At 39.9% G+C, this 17,070-nt stretch overlaps 1 protein-coding gene across 3 annotated transcripts; it reads left to right on the forward strand.

Moving 5' to 3' along the window:
- The first annotated feature begins 9,055 nt into the window (after nucleotides 1-9,055).
- Nucleotides 9,056-16,853, forward strand: ZNF24 (zinc finger protein 24). Of its 3 annotated transcripts, none has more exons than XM_080822240.1 (4): nucleotides 9,056-9,147; nucleotides 11,064-11,566; nucleotides 11,819-11,966; nucleotides 14,285-16,853. In XM_080822240.1, the coding sequence occupies exons 2-4, from the start codon at nucleotides 11,147-11,149 to the stop codon at nucleotides 14,821-14,823; spliced, it is 1,107 nt and encodes a 368-aa protein (XP_080678366.1). In that variant the 5' UTR covers nucleotides 9,056-9,147; nucleotides 11,064-11,146; the 3' UTR covers nucleotides 14,824-16,853. The 3 variants fall into 3 exon arrangements, with proteins under 3 accessions (XP_080678366.1, XP_080678367.1, XP_080678368.1); XM_080822241.1 differs by having other exon boundaries at nucleotides 9,061-9,136; XM_080822242.1 differs by lacking the exon at nucleotides 9,056-9,147 and adding an exon at nucleotides 9,701-9,818.
- The last annotated feature ends 217 nt before the right edge of the window (nucleotides 16,854-17,070 follow it).

Genomic DNA, 17,070 nt, shown 5'->3' on the forward strand with positions numbered 1-17,070 from the left:
AGGTGAAAGGATGCATAACTCTGGTACATACAGACAACAGCGTATTATTCAGTGCTAAAGAGAAATGAGCTATTAAGCCATGAAGAGATACGGGGAAACCGTATGAGCATGGTACTAAGTGAAAGAAGTCAATCTGTAAATACTTCATACTGTGTGATTCCGCTATATATTCCGCTATATATATATTCCACTATATAAGTGGACTTCCTGGAAACTATGAAGACAGAAAGATAAGTAGTTGCCTGGGGGTGAGGGGGATGAGACAGGCAAAGCACAGAGGTTTTTTTAGAGCAGTTAAAATACTCCGTATGAGGGTGCCTGAGTGGCTCAGTGAGTTAAGCGTCTGCCTTCTGTTCAGGTCATGATCTCAGGGTTCTGGTATTGAGTCCCACAATCGGCTCTCTGCTCAGCAGGGAGTTTGCTTCTCCCTCTCATTCTCCCTCTGTGCTCTTCCTCTCTAAAATAAATAAAATCTTCAAAAAAAACCCTCTGATATCATAATAATGGATGTGTTATATCCATAATAATGGACATAATAGAATGTATAATATTAAATGTGAACTCTAAGGTAGACCATGGATTTTGGGTGATTATGATGTGTCCATGTAGGTTCATCCTTAGTAAAATTATTTACCATTCTGGTAAGTGATACTGATAATGGGGAAGGCTATGCATGTGTGGGGGCTGAAGGCATATGGGAAATCTCACTACCTCCCTCTCAATGTTGTAAACCTAAAATTGCTCTTAAAAAAAAGAAAAAACAAAGTCATATACAAAACAGGGGCACCTGGGTGGCTCAGGGGTTAAGCCTCTGCCTTTGGCTCAGGTCATGATCTCAGGGTCCTGGGATCGAGCCCTGCATCGGACTCTCTGCTCAGCAGGGAGCCTGCTTCCCCATCTCTCTCTCTGCCTGCCTCTCTGCCCACTTGTGATCTCTCTGTCAAATAAATAAATAAAACCTTTAAAAAACAAAACAAAACAAAACAAAAATCCTAGAGTCAATATCACATTCAGTTATGAAAGACTGAATCCCTTTCCCCCGATGACTGGCAACAAAGAAATTACATCCAGTCTTTCCATTCCTACTCAACATTATATTGGAAGTCCTAGCCAGTGCAATAAAGCAAGAAAAAGTAGAGTAATATAGTTTGGAAATTAAGAAATAAACTTTCCCTGTGCTCACTTCGGCAGCACATATACTAAAATTGGAAAGAAATAAACTTTCCCTTTTTGTAGATAACATGATTATTCACATAGAAAATTCCACTGGATCTATAAAAAGCCTTTAATGGAGTTGTGATGGTTAATTTATATGTCAACTTGACTGGGTTAAGGGATGCCCACATAACTGATAAACCATTATTTCTGGGTATGGCTATAAAGATATCTCCAGAAGAGATTAGCATTTAAATCAGTAGATGGAAGAAAGAAGTTCATCCTCACCAATATGAGTGGGTATCACCCAGTCCCTTGAGAGCCTGAACCAAACTAAAAGACAAAGGGCAGGCAATTTTGCTCTCTTTGCTTTAGCTGAAATATCCTTCTTCCCCTGTCTCTAGAACAGCAACCAGACTGAATTATATCATCAGCTTTCCTGGTTCTCCAGTTTTCAGACAGCAGACTATGGGACTTTTTAACCTTCATAACTGCATGAGCCAATTCCTCTAAGAAATCTCTTTATATATATGTTATATATCCTTTGTTTCTATTTCTCTGGAGAACACTGATTAATACAGGAATTTATCATGGTTGTAGGATAAAAGTCAATACACAAAAACCAATTGCAGTTGACCCTTGAACAATGTGGGGTTAGGGGCACCAAATCTTCTGCAAGTCAAAAATCCATGTATAATTTTTTACTCCCCCAAAACTTAACTATTAATAGCCTACATTTGACCAAAAGCATTACCTATAATATAGTCAATTAACACATATTTTGTATATGTATCCTATACTGTATTATAATAAAGTAAGTTAGAGAAAAAAAGTGTTAAGAAAATCATAAGGAAGAGAAAATACATTTGCAGTACAGCACTGTATTTATATATATATATATATATATATATATATACACATACATATATATACACATACATAAGCAGATTCACACAGTTCAAACACATGTGTTCAAGGGTAAGCTGTATATTTTAAATATTGACAATGTACAACTAGATATTTTAATATATCAGTTTAAATAGCTCCAAAAACCAGTTACACTCAGGAATAAATTGAACAAAACATGGGCAGAATTTATACATTGAATTCTACAAAGTGCTAATGAATAAAATCAAAGAAAATCAAGCATTGGAAATATAGTCAATACTATCATAATAACTTTGTATGACTCCAGATGGTAACTATGCTTATCAAAGTGAGCATTTCATAGTCTATGTAATTGTTGAATCAGAATGTTATACACCTGAAACTGATATAACATTGTATGTCAACTATACTTCAATTAAAAATAAAATTTTTAAAAAATATTTTATTTTTTATTTGTTTATTTGACAGAGAGAGACACAGCAAGAGAGGGAACAGAGGCAGGGGAGTGGGAGACGGAGAAGCAGGCTTCCCGCCGAGCAGCGAGCCTGATGTGGGGCTTGATCCTAGGACACTGGGATCATGATCTGAGCTGAAGGTAGACACCTAACGACTAAGCCACCCAGGTGCCCCTAAAAATAAAAATTTTTTAAATTTTAAAAATCAAAGATTATAATGAATGGCAAGATACAGTGTATTAATGGAGTGATGGACTCAATATAATTAACATGCCAATTGTCCTTAAATTGATCAATAGATTTAATGCAATTCTGATGGAAATTTTAGCACAATATTTTTGTAGATATAGCAACTAATTCTAAGAGTTGCATGGAGCACTAAATGAATTAAATATTTGAAATAATTTTGAAGAAGTAAAACAAAGTTGGATGATTCATGTTACCAGATTTTTAACTGTTATAAAGCTATAGCAATCAAGACTATGGTATTATCAAAGAGGCACATAGATCAGAATAATAGGCTAGAGAGTTTGGAAGTAGACCCACAGAAATATGGTTAGTTGATTTTTCATAAAGATGAAAAGACAGGGTGCCGGGGTGGCTCAGTCAGTTAAGCATCTGCCCTTGACTCAAGTCATGATCCTGGAGTCACAGGACTGAGTCCGGGGATTGAGCCCTGCATCAGTGGGAAGTCTGCTTCTCCCTCTGCTTCTGCTCGTGCTCTCTCTTTCTCATTCACGTTCTCTCTCAAATAAATAAATAAAATCTTTTAAAAAAAAAAAGATGAAAAGGTAATTTAATGGAAACAAAAGAAACTTCTTATCAAATAGAACTGGACATCTGTATGCAAACCTTCCACCTCACACAAATCCTCAACTTATAATTCACACGTTTTACTAAAGTTAATGCAAAATAAGTCATATATCTAATATTAAACATAACAATTTAAAATTTTTAGAAGAAAACATGAGAGAATCTTCATGTCCTGGTGTTATGTATTCTTAGCGATGACACCAAAAGCACTACTTATAAAATTAAAAAATGGATGAATTGGAGTTCATCAAAATTAAACATTTCTCTCTGTGAGAATTATTTATTTTATTTATTAGGAATAAAATTCAAGCTACAGACTGGGAGAAGTAATTGCAAATGACAACATAAGAGACTTGTATCTAGAATATACATAGTACTTCAAAAATTTAGCAACAAAAAAACTTTTTAGTGAGGTGGCATGGGGGGTGGGGATACTTGAACAGGCACTTCACAGAAGAGTATTTATGGATGGCAAATAAGCAAATGAGAAGTTGCTCAACATTATTAATCTTTAGGGAAATGCAAATGAAAACCATGATGAGATATGGCCCTACACATATTAGAATGGCTAAACAACAACAACAAAAGATAACAGCAAGTTCTGGTGATTTTGGAGCATCTGGAACACTCATACGTTGCTGATGGTAATGTAAAATGGGACAGCCATTCTGGAAAACACTTTGGCAGTTTCCTATAAAAGCAAGCATATAGTGTGTGTGTGTGTGTGTGTGTGTGTGTGTGTGTAAGAGAGAGGGAGAGACCTAGACTCTCCTTTAGCTGTGGACTTCATTACATTGCTTAAACATAGCTATCAACATATTTCCAGTTGCACATTTTACATATTGTTCACCAACATTATTCTCTAGGCAGATTTTCTAGAGAGGGGGAACATGCCATATATAAAAAATATATTATACATATTATATAATTTCTTATATATGTAATTTTTAATGCTAACTTTCCAAATTCATATTTTATGTGCCATATATTGTTGATTCTAGGTGAATGTTTCAACTTATTTAAACTAAAAAAAAAAAGTTATATGTATCAGTCAGCTCCAACTGCTGTAACAAAATACCATAGACTGGGTGGCTTAAATAACAGGAATTTATTTCTTACAGTTCTGGAGGTTGGGAATTCCAAGATCAAGAGGCTAGCTGATTTGGTTCTCTGGTGAGGGCTCTCTTCCCAGCCTGCAGATGACCACCTTCTCACTGTGTCCTTATGTGGAGAGGAGAGAGAGGAAGCAAAGCTCTCTCCATCTCTTCTTATAAGTGCACTAGTCCCCACCTTCAAAACCTCATCGAAACCTAATTACTTCCCAAAGGGTCCATCTTCAAATACCTACACATTGGGAGTTAGGGTTTCAACATGTCAATTTGGGGAATGGGCACAAACATTCAGCCCATAATACTATATTCAGCAATATATTCAGCAGTATAATACTACACTCAGCAATCCCTCTTCCAGATATTTACTCTAGAGAGATCAAAACTTATGTTCACACAAGGCCTGTCCATGAGCATTTATAGTAGTTCTATTCATAATTGCCCAAATCCAGAAACAACCCAAAAGTCCTTCAGTGGTTGAATGGATAAATGAACTATGAGAGCTGCAGTAAAATACCACTCAAAAATAAAATGAAATGAACTATGGAGACATGCAATAACATGGATGAGTCTCAAAGGCATTATGCTGAATGAAAGATATGTACAAGTTTACATACTTTATGATTCCATTTATATAATACTCTGGAAAACCAAAACTATTTTGATGGGTAATAAATTAGTTGTTGCTGTGGGTTAAGGATGTAGAGAAGTCATGAGTACACCCTGAGGAAGTTTTATGGAATGATGGAACTATTCTGCATGATTTTTGTAGTAGTTTCAAAAATCATGTATTAAAATTCATAAAGCTATATGCCAAAACGAGAGCCAGTGCTGTACATTGTTTTAAAAGTAGAACTCCATGAAATAAACAAATAATTGAGCAAATAAACAAAGCCAAAAAAAGTTGATTATTCAAAAAAAATAGTAAAATTGATGAATTAGTAACAAACTGATAAAGAAAAACAAACCAAAAACTACCAATTTTAGGAATGAAAGAGGGGACATCACTACTGATACCATAGACATTATAAGGATATTAAGGAACTAGTATGAACAACTTTATGCCAATAAATTTGACAACTTACATGAATTAGAGAAATTTCTTGAGGGACACAAACTACTTCCTCTTACATCTCATTGACCAGAACTGAATCACATGCCCATTTCTAGCTGCCAGAGAGGCAAAGTGAGTATATGGCAAAGAGAAACAGAATGGTCATGGAGGGCTTAGCTCAATCACAGGTTACTCTCTACGGCTGGGCACAGTGTTGCCGCCCCCCCCCCCATCAAAAAATTGGGACTATATTAGAAGTAATAGGGAGCACTTTTTTTTTTAAAGATTGATTGATTTATTTGAGAGAGAATGAATGAGCATGCACACCTGCAAGCAGGGGGAGATGTAGAGGCGGAGGGAGACAAGCAGACTTCCTGCTGAGCCGGCAGCCAGAGAAGGGCTCCATCCCAGGACCTGAGATCATGACCTGAGCTGAAATCAAAGGTTGACGCTTAGCTAACTGAGCCACCCAGGCACCTGGAGAGTGTTTCATGTAGGGAGTTAACAATGCCTACCACATTTAGCTACTTGCAATCAAGACTCCTGGTACAGTGCACTTATTGGCTGAAACAGAATATTTAACCAATGTACTTTAAATACCCAAGTGAAATACTTCTCAACTGGGGGGAAGGACTGAGACCTTGAAAGTAATTGTTATAGAAAAGCCTAGAAAAGATTGTGATTATTCTTAAATGAAATCTGGTTAAGATTTCACAGATCTGAGGGCTATGCTTTCCTTCCACGTGAAATTTTTTTCTACTTTGCTTCCTCTGTCTTTGGGTGCCTCTCTTCCCCTTCAGCACACTCCCTCATGTAGGTGTCCCTCCCCTGAGTGTATTGTGTTCTTCTTTTACTGGAGTACTTCTCTACTGCCTTATAAATACTTGGGGTTTTTTGTTCATCTCCTAAACAAGACAGTAATATTAAAAGAAGGAATCATGACTTCACTGTAGTCACGTCTAGGTCTCTGGAATCCAGGTAATATTTACCTGGTTTTTGTTTTTTACCATTAGTTAATGAGTGAGATGCTTTCAAAGCAAGGTTGAAAGATTTAGCTGGTAAAGAAACAATGATGCTTTTTAAAATTGAGACAGATCAGTACTTATGTAGACAGTGAAGCCAAGAATTGCCAAAAGGTGCCAGTTCCCCATAAAGGATTGTCTCACATCAAAAGGATAACACCAAAACAGAAGGAGTCAGATGACTTCAACTTGAGATGTGGAATGCTTTGTTGCTAAGGGGCTAATGCCACGCTGTATCTGAGCCTTTTAATAGTCAGCAGCTGTAGGCCAGGCAGGTGAGGCCGACACCCTCATCACAAACCAGCAAGCAATGAAGAACTGTCTCAGGACAGCCTCCTTGGAAGACAGGGATGTGAGTGGCAAATGGCCTTATTGCAGCTCCTCGGAAGCCCCTCGTGCTCTCATCTTCTGGGAGGATCACAAGGTTGTTCTGCTAAGACTCAAATCAGCTGCAGTTCAAGCCTCACCTACATGACCTATGTAGGTATGTGCAGCTGGTGTAGAGCTATTCCTTACACTCAGGTTGCTCAGAGGAGCATGATGCTCTATCTTGACTGTATCTTTAAGATGGCAACAGGGGCCGCCATTCAGGAAAGAGCCCACATAATGGGGCTCAGAAGGATGGTGTTTCAAAGTGTGTGTTGTGGATTCCTGCCCTCAAAAGAATAAATTAAAGAAGGAAACCTCATTATGGTTTCCATTTACTCTCTTAGAATTAGGAATAACAAAATGAATCCCAGGCAAAGAGTTTTATAAAATTTTGCAACACTTTCAATGACCTCACGTATTTCTGTTTGGTACTGTTTATCTTTTCTCTTTTCTAACTTTAATTAGATGTAAAACTCTTAAAGCAAAACGAAATAAAACAAAAATGCCTTGAGCTTAGCCTTTAGGGTCACTAAAGAGTGAAAAGCTGGGAAGAGAAGCCAAGCAGTTTGGTGGCAGTAGCCAAGTAGGAGAGTGAAGTGGCAGGATTTTGTAGCCTCCTAAATGAGGAAATAGAGAAGAGGCACCAGTTAGCAGGAGTTCTGGGGAGACAAAGTTCCTGTCAGGTAGTAAATTAGTACTATACCATCAGCAGCTTGCTTACTAGCTCTCATTCATGAATCCAGCAGAGGCTGAGGGCACTTTATGAAACCCTGAATGAAGCAGAAAGCTGAAGCCTGACGATCCTGAAATGTTTCTGGAAGGCTGGAACTGCACTTCTAACAGAGACCTTAAACAACAGGGCTCTTTTGTGCGGTTTCTGATGCCTGACATGTGACCTAGCAAAAGGGGCAGTGTGGCAAGCCACAATTCATTTATTTAACAAATATTTATTGGGTTCTCTATGTACCAGGCAGTTAGCATCCTAGAACTAGGTGGGGATATTGTGGTGTACAAAACAAACAAGGTCCTTGACCTTATGGGACTTACATACCAAAAAAAGAAAAAAAAAAAAAGTAAAGAATGGGGAAATGAATAAATGAGATCACTCTACTCTGGTAGGAAGGGTAGGGAGACTTCCAGTGAGGCTAAGAATCCAGGGTCCCAACGAGCCTAAGAGCTGAAGTCGGAGTCCGGAGGCATGAAACAGACCACAGGGGCCCTTGCAGGCCAGTGTAAGGAGTTTTTATATGACACTTAAGGCAGTAGGGATCCTTTGAAGGCCTTAAAAAAAATTTTTTTTAAAGATTTTGTTTATTTATTTGACAGATCACAAGTAGGCAGAGAGGCAGGCAGAGAGAGACGAGGAAGCAGGCTCCCCGTTTAGCAGAGAGCCCGATGCGTCGCTTGATCCCAGGACCCTGGGACCATGACCTGAGCCAAAGGCAGAGGCTTTAACCCGCTGAGCCACCCAGGCGCCCCTGAAGGCCTTTAAATAGGGGAATGAAGTGGGCTGGCTTACTTTTCAAATGAAAACGTCAGCAGCTGTTTTGTGGTATAAAATGTCAAGTCTGAAGTCAGAAGATGACCATGCACTCTGCGAATTCACTGAGATCACTGCCAAAGCTCTTAAGAGTCTCATCTTGCTTGCCTGATAGATAATTTGGTCAAAATAAAGCTGCGTAACATGTGTGGGAGCCAAAGGTTGGAGTCATGCTTTGGTTTCAAATTTTGTCTTCCCCTTACTAGTTATGAACTCTAGGCAAGTTTTTTTACTTGTGCCTCAGTTATCTATCTCGGCTGTTAAATGGGGACAATAAAAGTTCTTGCCATCACAGACCTGCTGTGAAAACGACAATATAGGTAGCTGGTACAATGTAGTAAGCACTCATAAATATTCGCTTTTATTACTTCTTTCAGAGGGTTACTGTGAGCTTCGTATGAGATAATACCGTCTGTGAGACGGCTTATGAAACCGTAAAGACGATCTTAACGGCAGAATTCTCTCTTTCGTTTCTCTTTCTCTTAAGCGGAACACAGAACTCCCGGCTATCCGAGGAGAGAGGCGCGACGCCAAGCGCAGTCTCAAAGCGGTCATTGTCGTCGTGCCGCCCCTCCCCCGCCCGGAGCGCATCTCCATGGCAACGCGGGGCTTCGCCTCTCCCCGCCTCCAGGGACCCGCAGACCGGAAGCAGTCCGCGCCGGGGGCTTCTGGGAAACGGCTTGTGAGCGGCGTTTCTGCGTCTGCTTTGGACAGCGAAGCTGCTGCGGATCGTGAGTTGGAGGTTTGCGCGAGAATGGAGGGAAGGGGGTGAGGGGGATGCTGGGCTAAGAGGCTGCGGACCTCTTGGCAGGAGTCAGCGAAGAAGCTTGGCGGGGACCTTCCTCGGCTTCCCTGGAAGCGCGGAGGACAGGCCGCGGTCGCCGGGTCCAGTAGTTGGGGGGCGGATAGGTGTAGAAGGAAAGACAGATTGGACTTTCAGCACCATCGGAGAATCCCCCCATGTCCTGTGTCCTCCGCGACCCTCGGTTCTCCCCCTCCCCCATCGGCCGGTTTTGTTCTATTTCGAGGCCTGGTGTCTCGCGGAGGGTTCTGGGACTCGTTTTGGGCGGAGGTGGGAGAGGGCGGGCCTTGCGCGGGGGCTGCCGGGGCTTGTAGTTCCGCCGGACGCGGACGGAAGTGCCGTCGCCCCGACGCTGTTGGGGCAGTGTGGCCTTTGGTCGTCTGAAATCCGCCGGCGGGAATAAGGGGAAGAGGGGCTGATGGACGCCGGGGCGGGAGCGGGGTTTGCAGTGGAACTCCGCGGAAGTGAGGCGAGATCACCTGGGACGCGGCTCCCCTTCCAAACACTGTAGCGACCGCGGGCCTTTCCTCCTCGTGCCTTCTTGACGGGCACGTCAGAACATAAAAGGGAGAGAGAGTTCTTTCCTATGGAATGATTGAGTCTTTGATAAGGTAGGGTCCTGGGATAGGAACCAACGAATCTGTTGGCTAAACCCTATTTAAAAGGCCGCCACACCCCAGAGTAATTAAACCTGTCTGCATTACTTCTCTGATAAGGTTTGTTCTGATAACTAGCCTTGTTAGGGTTACAGGAAGTTTTGTGAAATCTTTGGTTTTCAGATTCTGGGCCCTAAATAGATACACGGAGTAGCTGCATGGCTCATTCCTAGTATGTGTTGTAAACAATGGCATGGGCATGACTGTGCAAATACAAGGAAAGGATCAGAAATCTGCAGCACAAGGTTTCCCTGAAGGTAGAAGCTGGGAAAACTGTGAGTCATCCATTGTGAGATGATGAATCTGGGCCCGCGGATGCGAGAAGTTAACGGTGTTATTCTAGTCCCTTATCTTCATTGAATTTGCGGTGATCGGTGCTGGTCATTATGGATTTAAATGTAGTTACGGTGTCGTGGGTGACTGAATAGTATTTGCTTTTCATGGCACCTAGTGGTTAGGTTGTTTTTTTTTTTTTTTTTCCAGTATTAATCTGTTACTGAGCAAGTGTTTATTTTTTCACACATATTTTAAGCCCAGGGAGTTCTTGAACATTTAAAAGATCTTTCTTAACTCCTAAAAAACATAACTCCTAAGAGCATTTTGTTAAATAATTTTTAAACGGATAACAGAAAAGCAGTCCCTGCTTTGAATTGACCTGCATGGGTCAGGGACCACAAGTCTTGAGTTGCAAGTAATGTGTTCCAGGGTCAAATGCATTTAAAATACACTGAGTTGGACAGGTTCCTACTTGGACTTTTTTGATTACCGAAATAAGGTTTGTTGACTTAGCAGGTCACATATTGGCCAATTTTTTTCTAAAGGGCCGGATGGTAAATATTAGGTTTTTCAGCCTATTGTGTCTGTTGAAACTACTCAATTCTGCCATTGTAGCATGAACTGTGGACAAAGAAAATTATTTATGGATTCAAACATTTTAATTTCTTATCACTTTCACATGTCATGAAGTATTCTTGGGTTTTTTGCAACCATGTAATAATGAAAACTCTTAGTACACATTGTATGAAAATCGGTAGCAAGCTAGATTGGCTGTGAGCTGTAGTTTGCCAGCTTCTGTAGGTTATTGATTGGAATTTTTAATCTGGTAAAAAAAAGTATCTTTTACTTCCTTGTCAGTATATGTTCAGATTCTTAGGATATTTGGTTATTTATGTTTGTTTGTTTTAATTTCTTGTCCCTCAGGAGTGCCTGTGAAGAAAACAGGGTATTTCCCTGAGGCCTGTATCCTGCCTTGATTGACTTTTCTTTAAGTATTATAAATCAGGATGTCTGCACAGTCCGTGGAAGAAGATTCAATACTTATAATCCCAACTCCAGATGAAGAGGAAAAAATTCTGAGAGTGAAGTTGGAGGAGGATCCTGATGGTGAAGAGGGATCAAGCATCCCCTGGAACCATCTTCCTGATCCAGAGGTTTTCCGACAGCGATTCAGGCAGTTTGGATACCAGGATTCCCCTGGGCCCCGTGAAGCTGTGAGCCAGCTTCGAGAACTTTGCCGTCTATGGCTCAGGCCAGAGACACACACGAAAGAACAGATTTTGGAGCTGGTAGTGCTGGAGCAGTTTGTTGCCATCCTACCCAAGGAACTGCAGACCTGGGTTCGAGAGCATCATCCAGAGAATGGAGAGGAAGCCGTGACAGTGCTGGAGGATTTAGAGAGTGAGCTCGATGACCCAGGACAGCCGGTGAGTCTGCTTGTGTCACTCTCCTGGGTCAGAAGCACTGGCATAGCAGTAGGCAAAGCTCCTTAGTTAATTCTGCTCTAATTAAAAATAATATTTATCGCCCCCTCCGCCCCCCCCCCACTGTTCCCTTTTAACCATGCTTTGTCCTACAGGCCCCTGCAGTATGTGTGTCGTTATGGTTTCTCTTGCATGTTTTTAGTTCTGAATCTTGTAAGATTTCTTCTCACCTGAGCCAAACTTCATTTTTTCCAGGTTTCTCTCCGTCGACGAAAACGGGAAGTTCTGGTAGAGGAAATAGTTTCTCAAGAAGAAGCTCAGGGATTACCAAATTCTGGGCTTGATGCTGTGGAGAACCAGCTCAAGTGGGCATCCTGGGAGCTCCATTCCCTAAGGCACTGTGGTGAGGACCAAAACTCCAAGTGGGCTAAGAGGGATAAGGGGAGTGTGGGCTTTTTGTCCAGAACTCCTTGCTTGTTCCCACTAGGGGATAGGGAATAATTACCTTAACCTGGTTTTGTAGACATAGACACACTATAGGATCTTGATTCTTACGATGGTTTGCAGACCGCAGTTTTTTTATTCTTAGGCATTAACATCATCAGCCTTTTCTTCCCTTTACCTCTTGAAGACCTGCCCATTTCAGGCTGACATTTGCCTTACTTTGAGCCAGCACCCACTTGTAGATTAGGTCCCTTATTTATTTATTTACTTACTTATTAAGATTTTATTTATTTTTTTGGAGAGAGAAAGAGTGTGACAGAGATCATGAGCGGAGAGGAGAGGGAGAAGCAGGCTCCCCACTGAGCCAGGAGCCAGACGCAGGGCTTCATCCCAGGACCCTGGGATCACGATCTGAGCCGAAGGCAGACACTTAACCACTTAACCAACTGAGCCACCCAGGCCCCTCTAAGTCCCTTATTTTGCATGCAATATTCTCTGTCATCTGTTTTGTATCCTTTCAGTCTCCTGCTTAATCCTCTTGGCATAATAGGCTTACCTGAAGCCTCTTCAAATCCATTCTTTTTGTTGCTGACCACTGAAGTCTTTCTAAATTTTTGATTATTTTTTTTTCTTCAACATCCTACTTAGAGCCTTTTTTTTTCCTAAGAAGCATCTTTTGTGGAAATGATACTTGGATAAAACTCTTTAACATTTTCCAGGTATTTATGCAAAAACAGGCTCTGTAGCTAAAATATGCTTTAAGTACAGAAAAATAAAAAACTCATGATTATAATAAGTCATTTAAACTAGTCTTTCCCAGTATGTTGGCAATCGACACCATAGACTTAGTGTACTTTGATACAACCCACTATATTCTTAAACCTGCTGGGTTTGTGTTTATATTTATTTGAGACTGCTTTGGGAATCTTTCAGTGAGATAGTTGTAAATAATGCTGGTATGTGCCACAGATGGGGTCTCATCACGTTTTCTTCCCATCTGAGAGGACAGTGCTAGGGAACCAGAACTGGTGGGGTGAGGCTGACGTTTGCTGAGAGCCCGTAGTTTTACATGTTTTGTGAAACAGTCTTCTCTGGAATGAAGTTCGAGAACCACTATCCTTGGTCATTGAAGGTGATATTTTCTTGGGTAGAAAATTTCTCCCCTGCCTGAATTTTAGAATAGTTTCCCCGTATTTGTAAATGGCCTCATTTCAGGGGTCTGGTCTCTGTCACACTGGGGAACTTCTTTCTTTCTGTGCCCTTTGTCCCCACATAACTTTAACACTTGTTTATCTGTTGTCCATGTCTCCACGCCTCCCTGATCTACCGCACCTTTCAGTCTCTTGTTGTTAGTCTTCTTTCTTGACTTTATCCTGCTCATAATTGTTATAGACTTGCTCACTGTTTACCACTTTTCTGACTGCTGCTGCTCACCCGCTGACTGCACTCTTCAAGGCTTGAAGTTCAGGAAAGTCTGAAATGAGACTTGTTCATACTGCTTCTTGCAGGAGTTTAATGGTACCATGTTGGTAATTAATTCAGGTTTTTGTTTCACTGGACTCATTTAACTGAGGCTTAGAAATAATAACTCCTCTAAGTACCATGGCAGATACCAAGTAGGGCAACCTTCATTTATAGGAAAACTGTCATTGCAAGAACCTGTTGAATATATGTGTTATGTCCTGAGTTAACAGAGAATACCCCCAGTTTATCTTCAGTTTCTTATTAGGACATCTTTTGGGTTCTGCTTTTAGTGTAGTGTTGGCTGTAATCTGCCTGGTCTTGCTCATTTCAGAAATAGTCATTTTTCTGACGGATTGCTTGTTATTTATACCATAATAATCTGATGTAATTTCTCCCTTCCTCAGAACAAAAGAGTATTGTAATGACTTCCTGATGGCCAATTTTATATTTCTTATGACATTTCAACCAGACCTGGCTTGCATCACTTTGTCTGACAGTCTTAGGATTTGCCATCATTCTGCCCATTGTTTTCTGACTAGTATTGTATAGCCCACATGCTTATGTTACCACTTTCATTCAGGTAATAACCTTTTAATTCCTCATTATGTTAGCATGCCATTACCTCCCTTAGCCTCATAATCGGCAATCCCCCCCCCCTTTTTTTTTGGAGTAGGCCACCTTACCACCAGTTTTCAGAGTGCTCTTTGTAGATATATGCAGGCTATTTACTTTCAGTTTTACTAAATTTTTCTTTAGGTCTCTTTCTTTCCAGAACAGAAAACGAGTGATAATAACATTTTTTCTTTATTTCAGACGATGATGGTAGGACTGAAAATGGAGCACTAGCTCCAAAGCAGGAGATTCCTTCAGCCGCAGAATCTCATGAAGTTCCTGGCACTCTGAATATAGGTGTTCCTCAAATTTTTAAGTACGGAGAAGCCTGTTTCCCCAAGGGCAGATTTGAAAGAAAGAGAAATCCCTCTCGAAAGAAACAGCATATATGTGATGAATGTGGAAAACACTTCAGTCAGGGTTCAGCCCTCATTCTTCATCAAAGAATCCACAGTGGGGAGAAACCCTATGGATGTGTTGAATGTGGGAAAGCATTCAGCAGAAGTTCTATCCTTGTGCAGCATCAGAGAGTCCATACTGGAGAAAAACCTTACAAATGTCTTGAATGTGGAAAAGCCTTTAGCCAGAATTCTGGGCTCATTAATCATCAGAGAATCCATACTGGGGAGAAACCTTATGAATGCGTTCAGTGTGGGAAATCTTATAGTCAAAGCTCAAATCTTTTTAGACATCAGCGAAGACACAATGCAGAAAAACTTCTGAATGTTGTGAAAGTATAAGAAATTACAAAAAAAAATCAGCACTCAGGTCTTTTTCTTCAGAAATGAAGACAAAATTAAAAACATGAAATGATAAATAATAGTTTTATTTCCCTATATAGACTATTAGAAAATCCACTGGGAAATGTAGAAAATCTTCACCCACCATTATTTTATCTTGAAAGAAACGATGTCATACCTGCCTAGAAACTGAAATTTTCAACTTAATTCAGGTGTTAATGCCTAAATCTTCCATGTGATGTTTATATTATTATTTTTCCAAATAATGAACTACCTGATTCTTTGTCCCTTTAAAGTTTCCTTTTTAGACAGACATTATTTCTTTGTTGATCATTAAAATGTTCTTTGCAAGGATACATTCCCTTCTACATTAAAAGGCAACATAGGAATTATAAAAATCTGAAAACTGAAACCATTTTTAAAAGATTTACCCTTCCGCTTCCTTTTACCTAATTTGAATATGCATTTCAGAAAATAGAAGATAAAGGATTACCAAAAGCCTCAAAGTAAAATGAGCCTTAAAACTCAGATAAGAAGTGATGGTGATAAAACATCAAAGAGTGAATGGGACACCTAGATTGGGCAAGACAAATACTTTGATCCAAGAATTGAAGTATATCAAGAATTTATCTCAATGTAATTATCTGCCTGCAGGGAAATTCAAACACCGCTTATCCTGTCTAATTTGATGGCATCCCACTAATGAGAATAATGGTCTCCTGTGTTACCAGTAGAAAGTGGACAGTGAACAGTAAACACTTGTAAAACTATGAGAGTAGACATTCTAACACTAGGGAAGAATTTGTAGTGAACGGCAGTGTTGAAGGGCAAATGTAAACAGGAGGGTAATGGTCTGTCTTGGCTTTTAGAAAACAAAAGAGACTTGAAGATCTAATTTATTATTTTGCCTTTTTTTGGTTAAGGACATAAAAATCCATGACAGGTGGGCAACAAGTATCAGGTTTGCTGTTTTATTCTTTTGGTACAAAAGGGTTGCACACCAGGCTAACAAAACAGCCATGCATTTATTATTAAACATTTTCTACCGACAAGGCACTGTGCTAGGTACTGTAACCCTACCATAGGTAGGTAGGTATTTCTTCCACTGTAAATCATTGGGGATTTGGTCTAAAGCTGTTTCATGTGGGTTAGCTGCTTCCCTCTGTCTGAGCAGTCCTGGGGGAGGTCATCTCTGATATTCGCAGAGCCATAGTTCTCTTACCCAGGGTGTTGTATTTGGGGGAAAAGAAGACTCCGCTCATAGAGCTAGCCAGCTCTCCAGCAATCTTCAGAGGTGAGTCCAAGATACTCTTAACACAGTTTGGAGGTTTGTGGGTCTTTTAAAAAAACTAATCAATCTCTAATAGCATTGAGGTTGTACTTACATGTTAAGTTGAATGGATTGTTCTATTTAAAAATAATAGGTTATTAACAACTAGTTTATTAACTATCAGAATTGATTGAACTATTTTTTTTTAATTTTAAGTCTTAACACATTTTTAAAAATGTATAAAAAGTAATACATTGTAGTAGTAGGATTATATACTCCTTGGCTGAGAATCCCAAGTACTGTGGTTTTACTGTTTAGTGGAAAACTCTGGAAGTTAAAATAGAGAATATGAGGAAAGACTTTTTTATAGTGGGCATTAATTGTGTGGAAAATGACCCATGTGAATAAAAAGATTTCATAGTTCCAGAGATTCTGGTTACATCTGGTGCTTGGATCAAATTTGAAAACGGAAGGTGAGATTTGCATGAGCCTGTTAAAAAGCATAGTAATAAATGCAAGGCCAGCTGGTGGAAAAGTGAGGCAGAATGGAGCTTGTTTATAGATTTCCTGATAACAATTAATTATAAGAAATGTGCTTTATAGATTAAGATTTATTGAAGTATAAATATGTAGTAATGATATAATGTATTTTAAGTTATACAAGAAAATGTAGGGACTTTTGTTTGGGTCTTTTTCTCTTTGTGGCTGAGAGGAAACAAGTCAATGTCCAATAAAGCTATAAACTCCTCCGCTCTAAGATAAAACGATCTTGAGTTGATTTATTTATTTATAACTGGCTTCTTTCCAAGTAGGTTTTGAGGTGGCATATTTTTACTACTTCTGCTGAAATGACAGAGTTCTTGTATCAGAGTAGGTAAGAAGGGAGCAACCTCTCAATAGCTAGAATTTCACCCTTTTTAAAGATCTTATATCTTTCCTGTATACAAAGAAGCTTCCCTGTGGTACATTTGTCACAA

The sequence above is a fragment of the Martes martes genome (assembly GCF_963455335.1).
Source record: "Martes martes genome assembly, chromosome: 13".
Lineage (NCBI taxonomy): Eukaryota > Metazoa > Chordata > Mammalia > Carnivora > Mustelidae > Martes > Martes martes.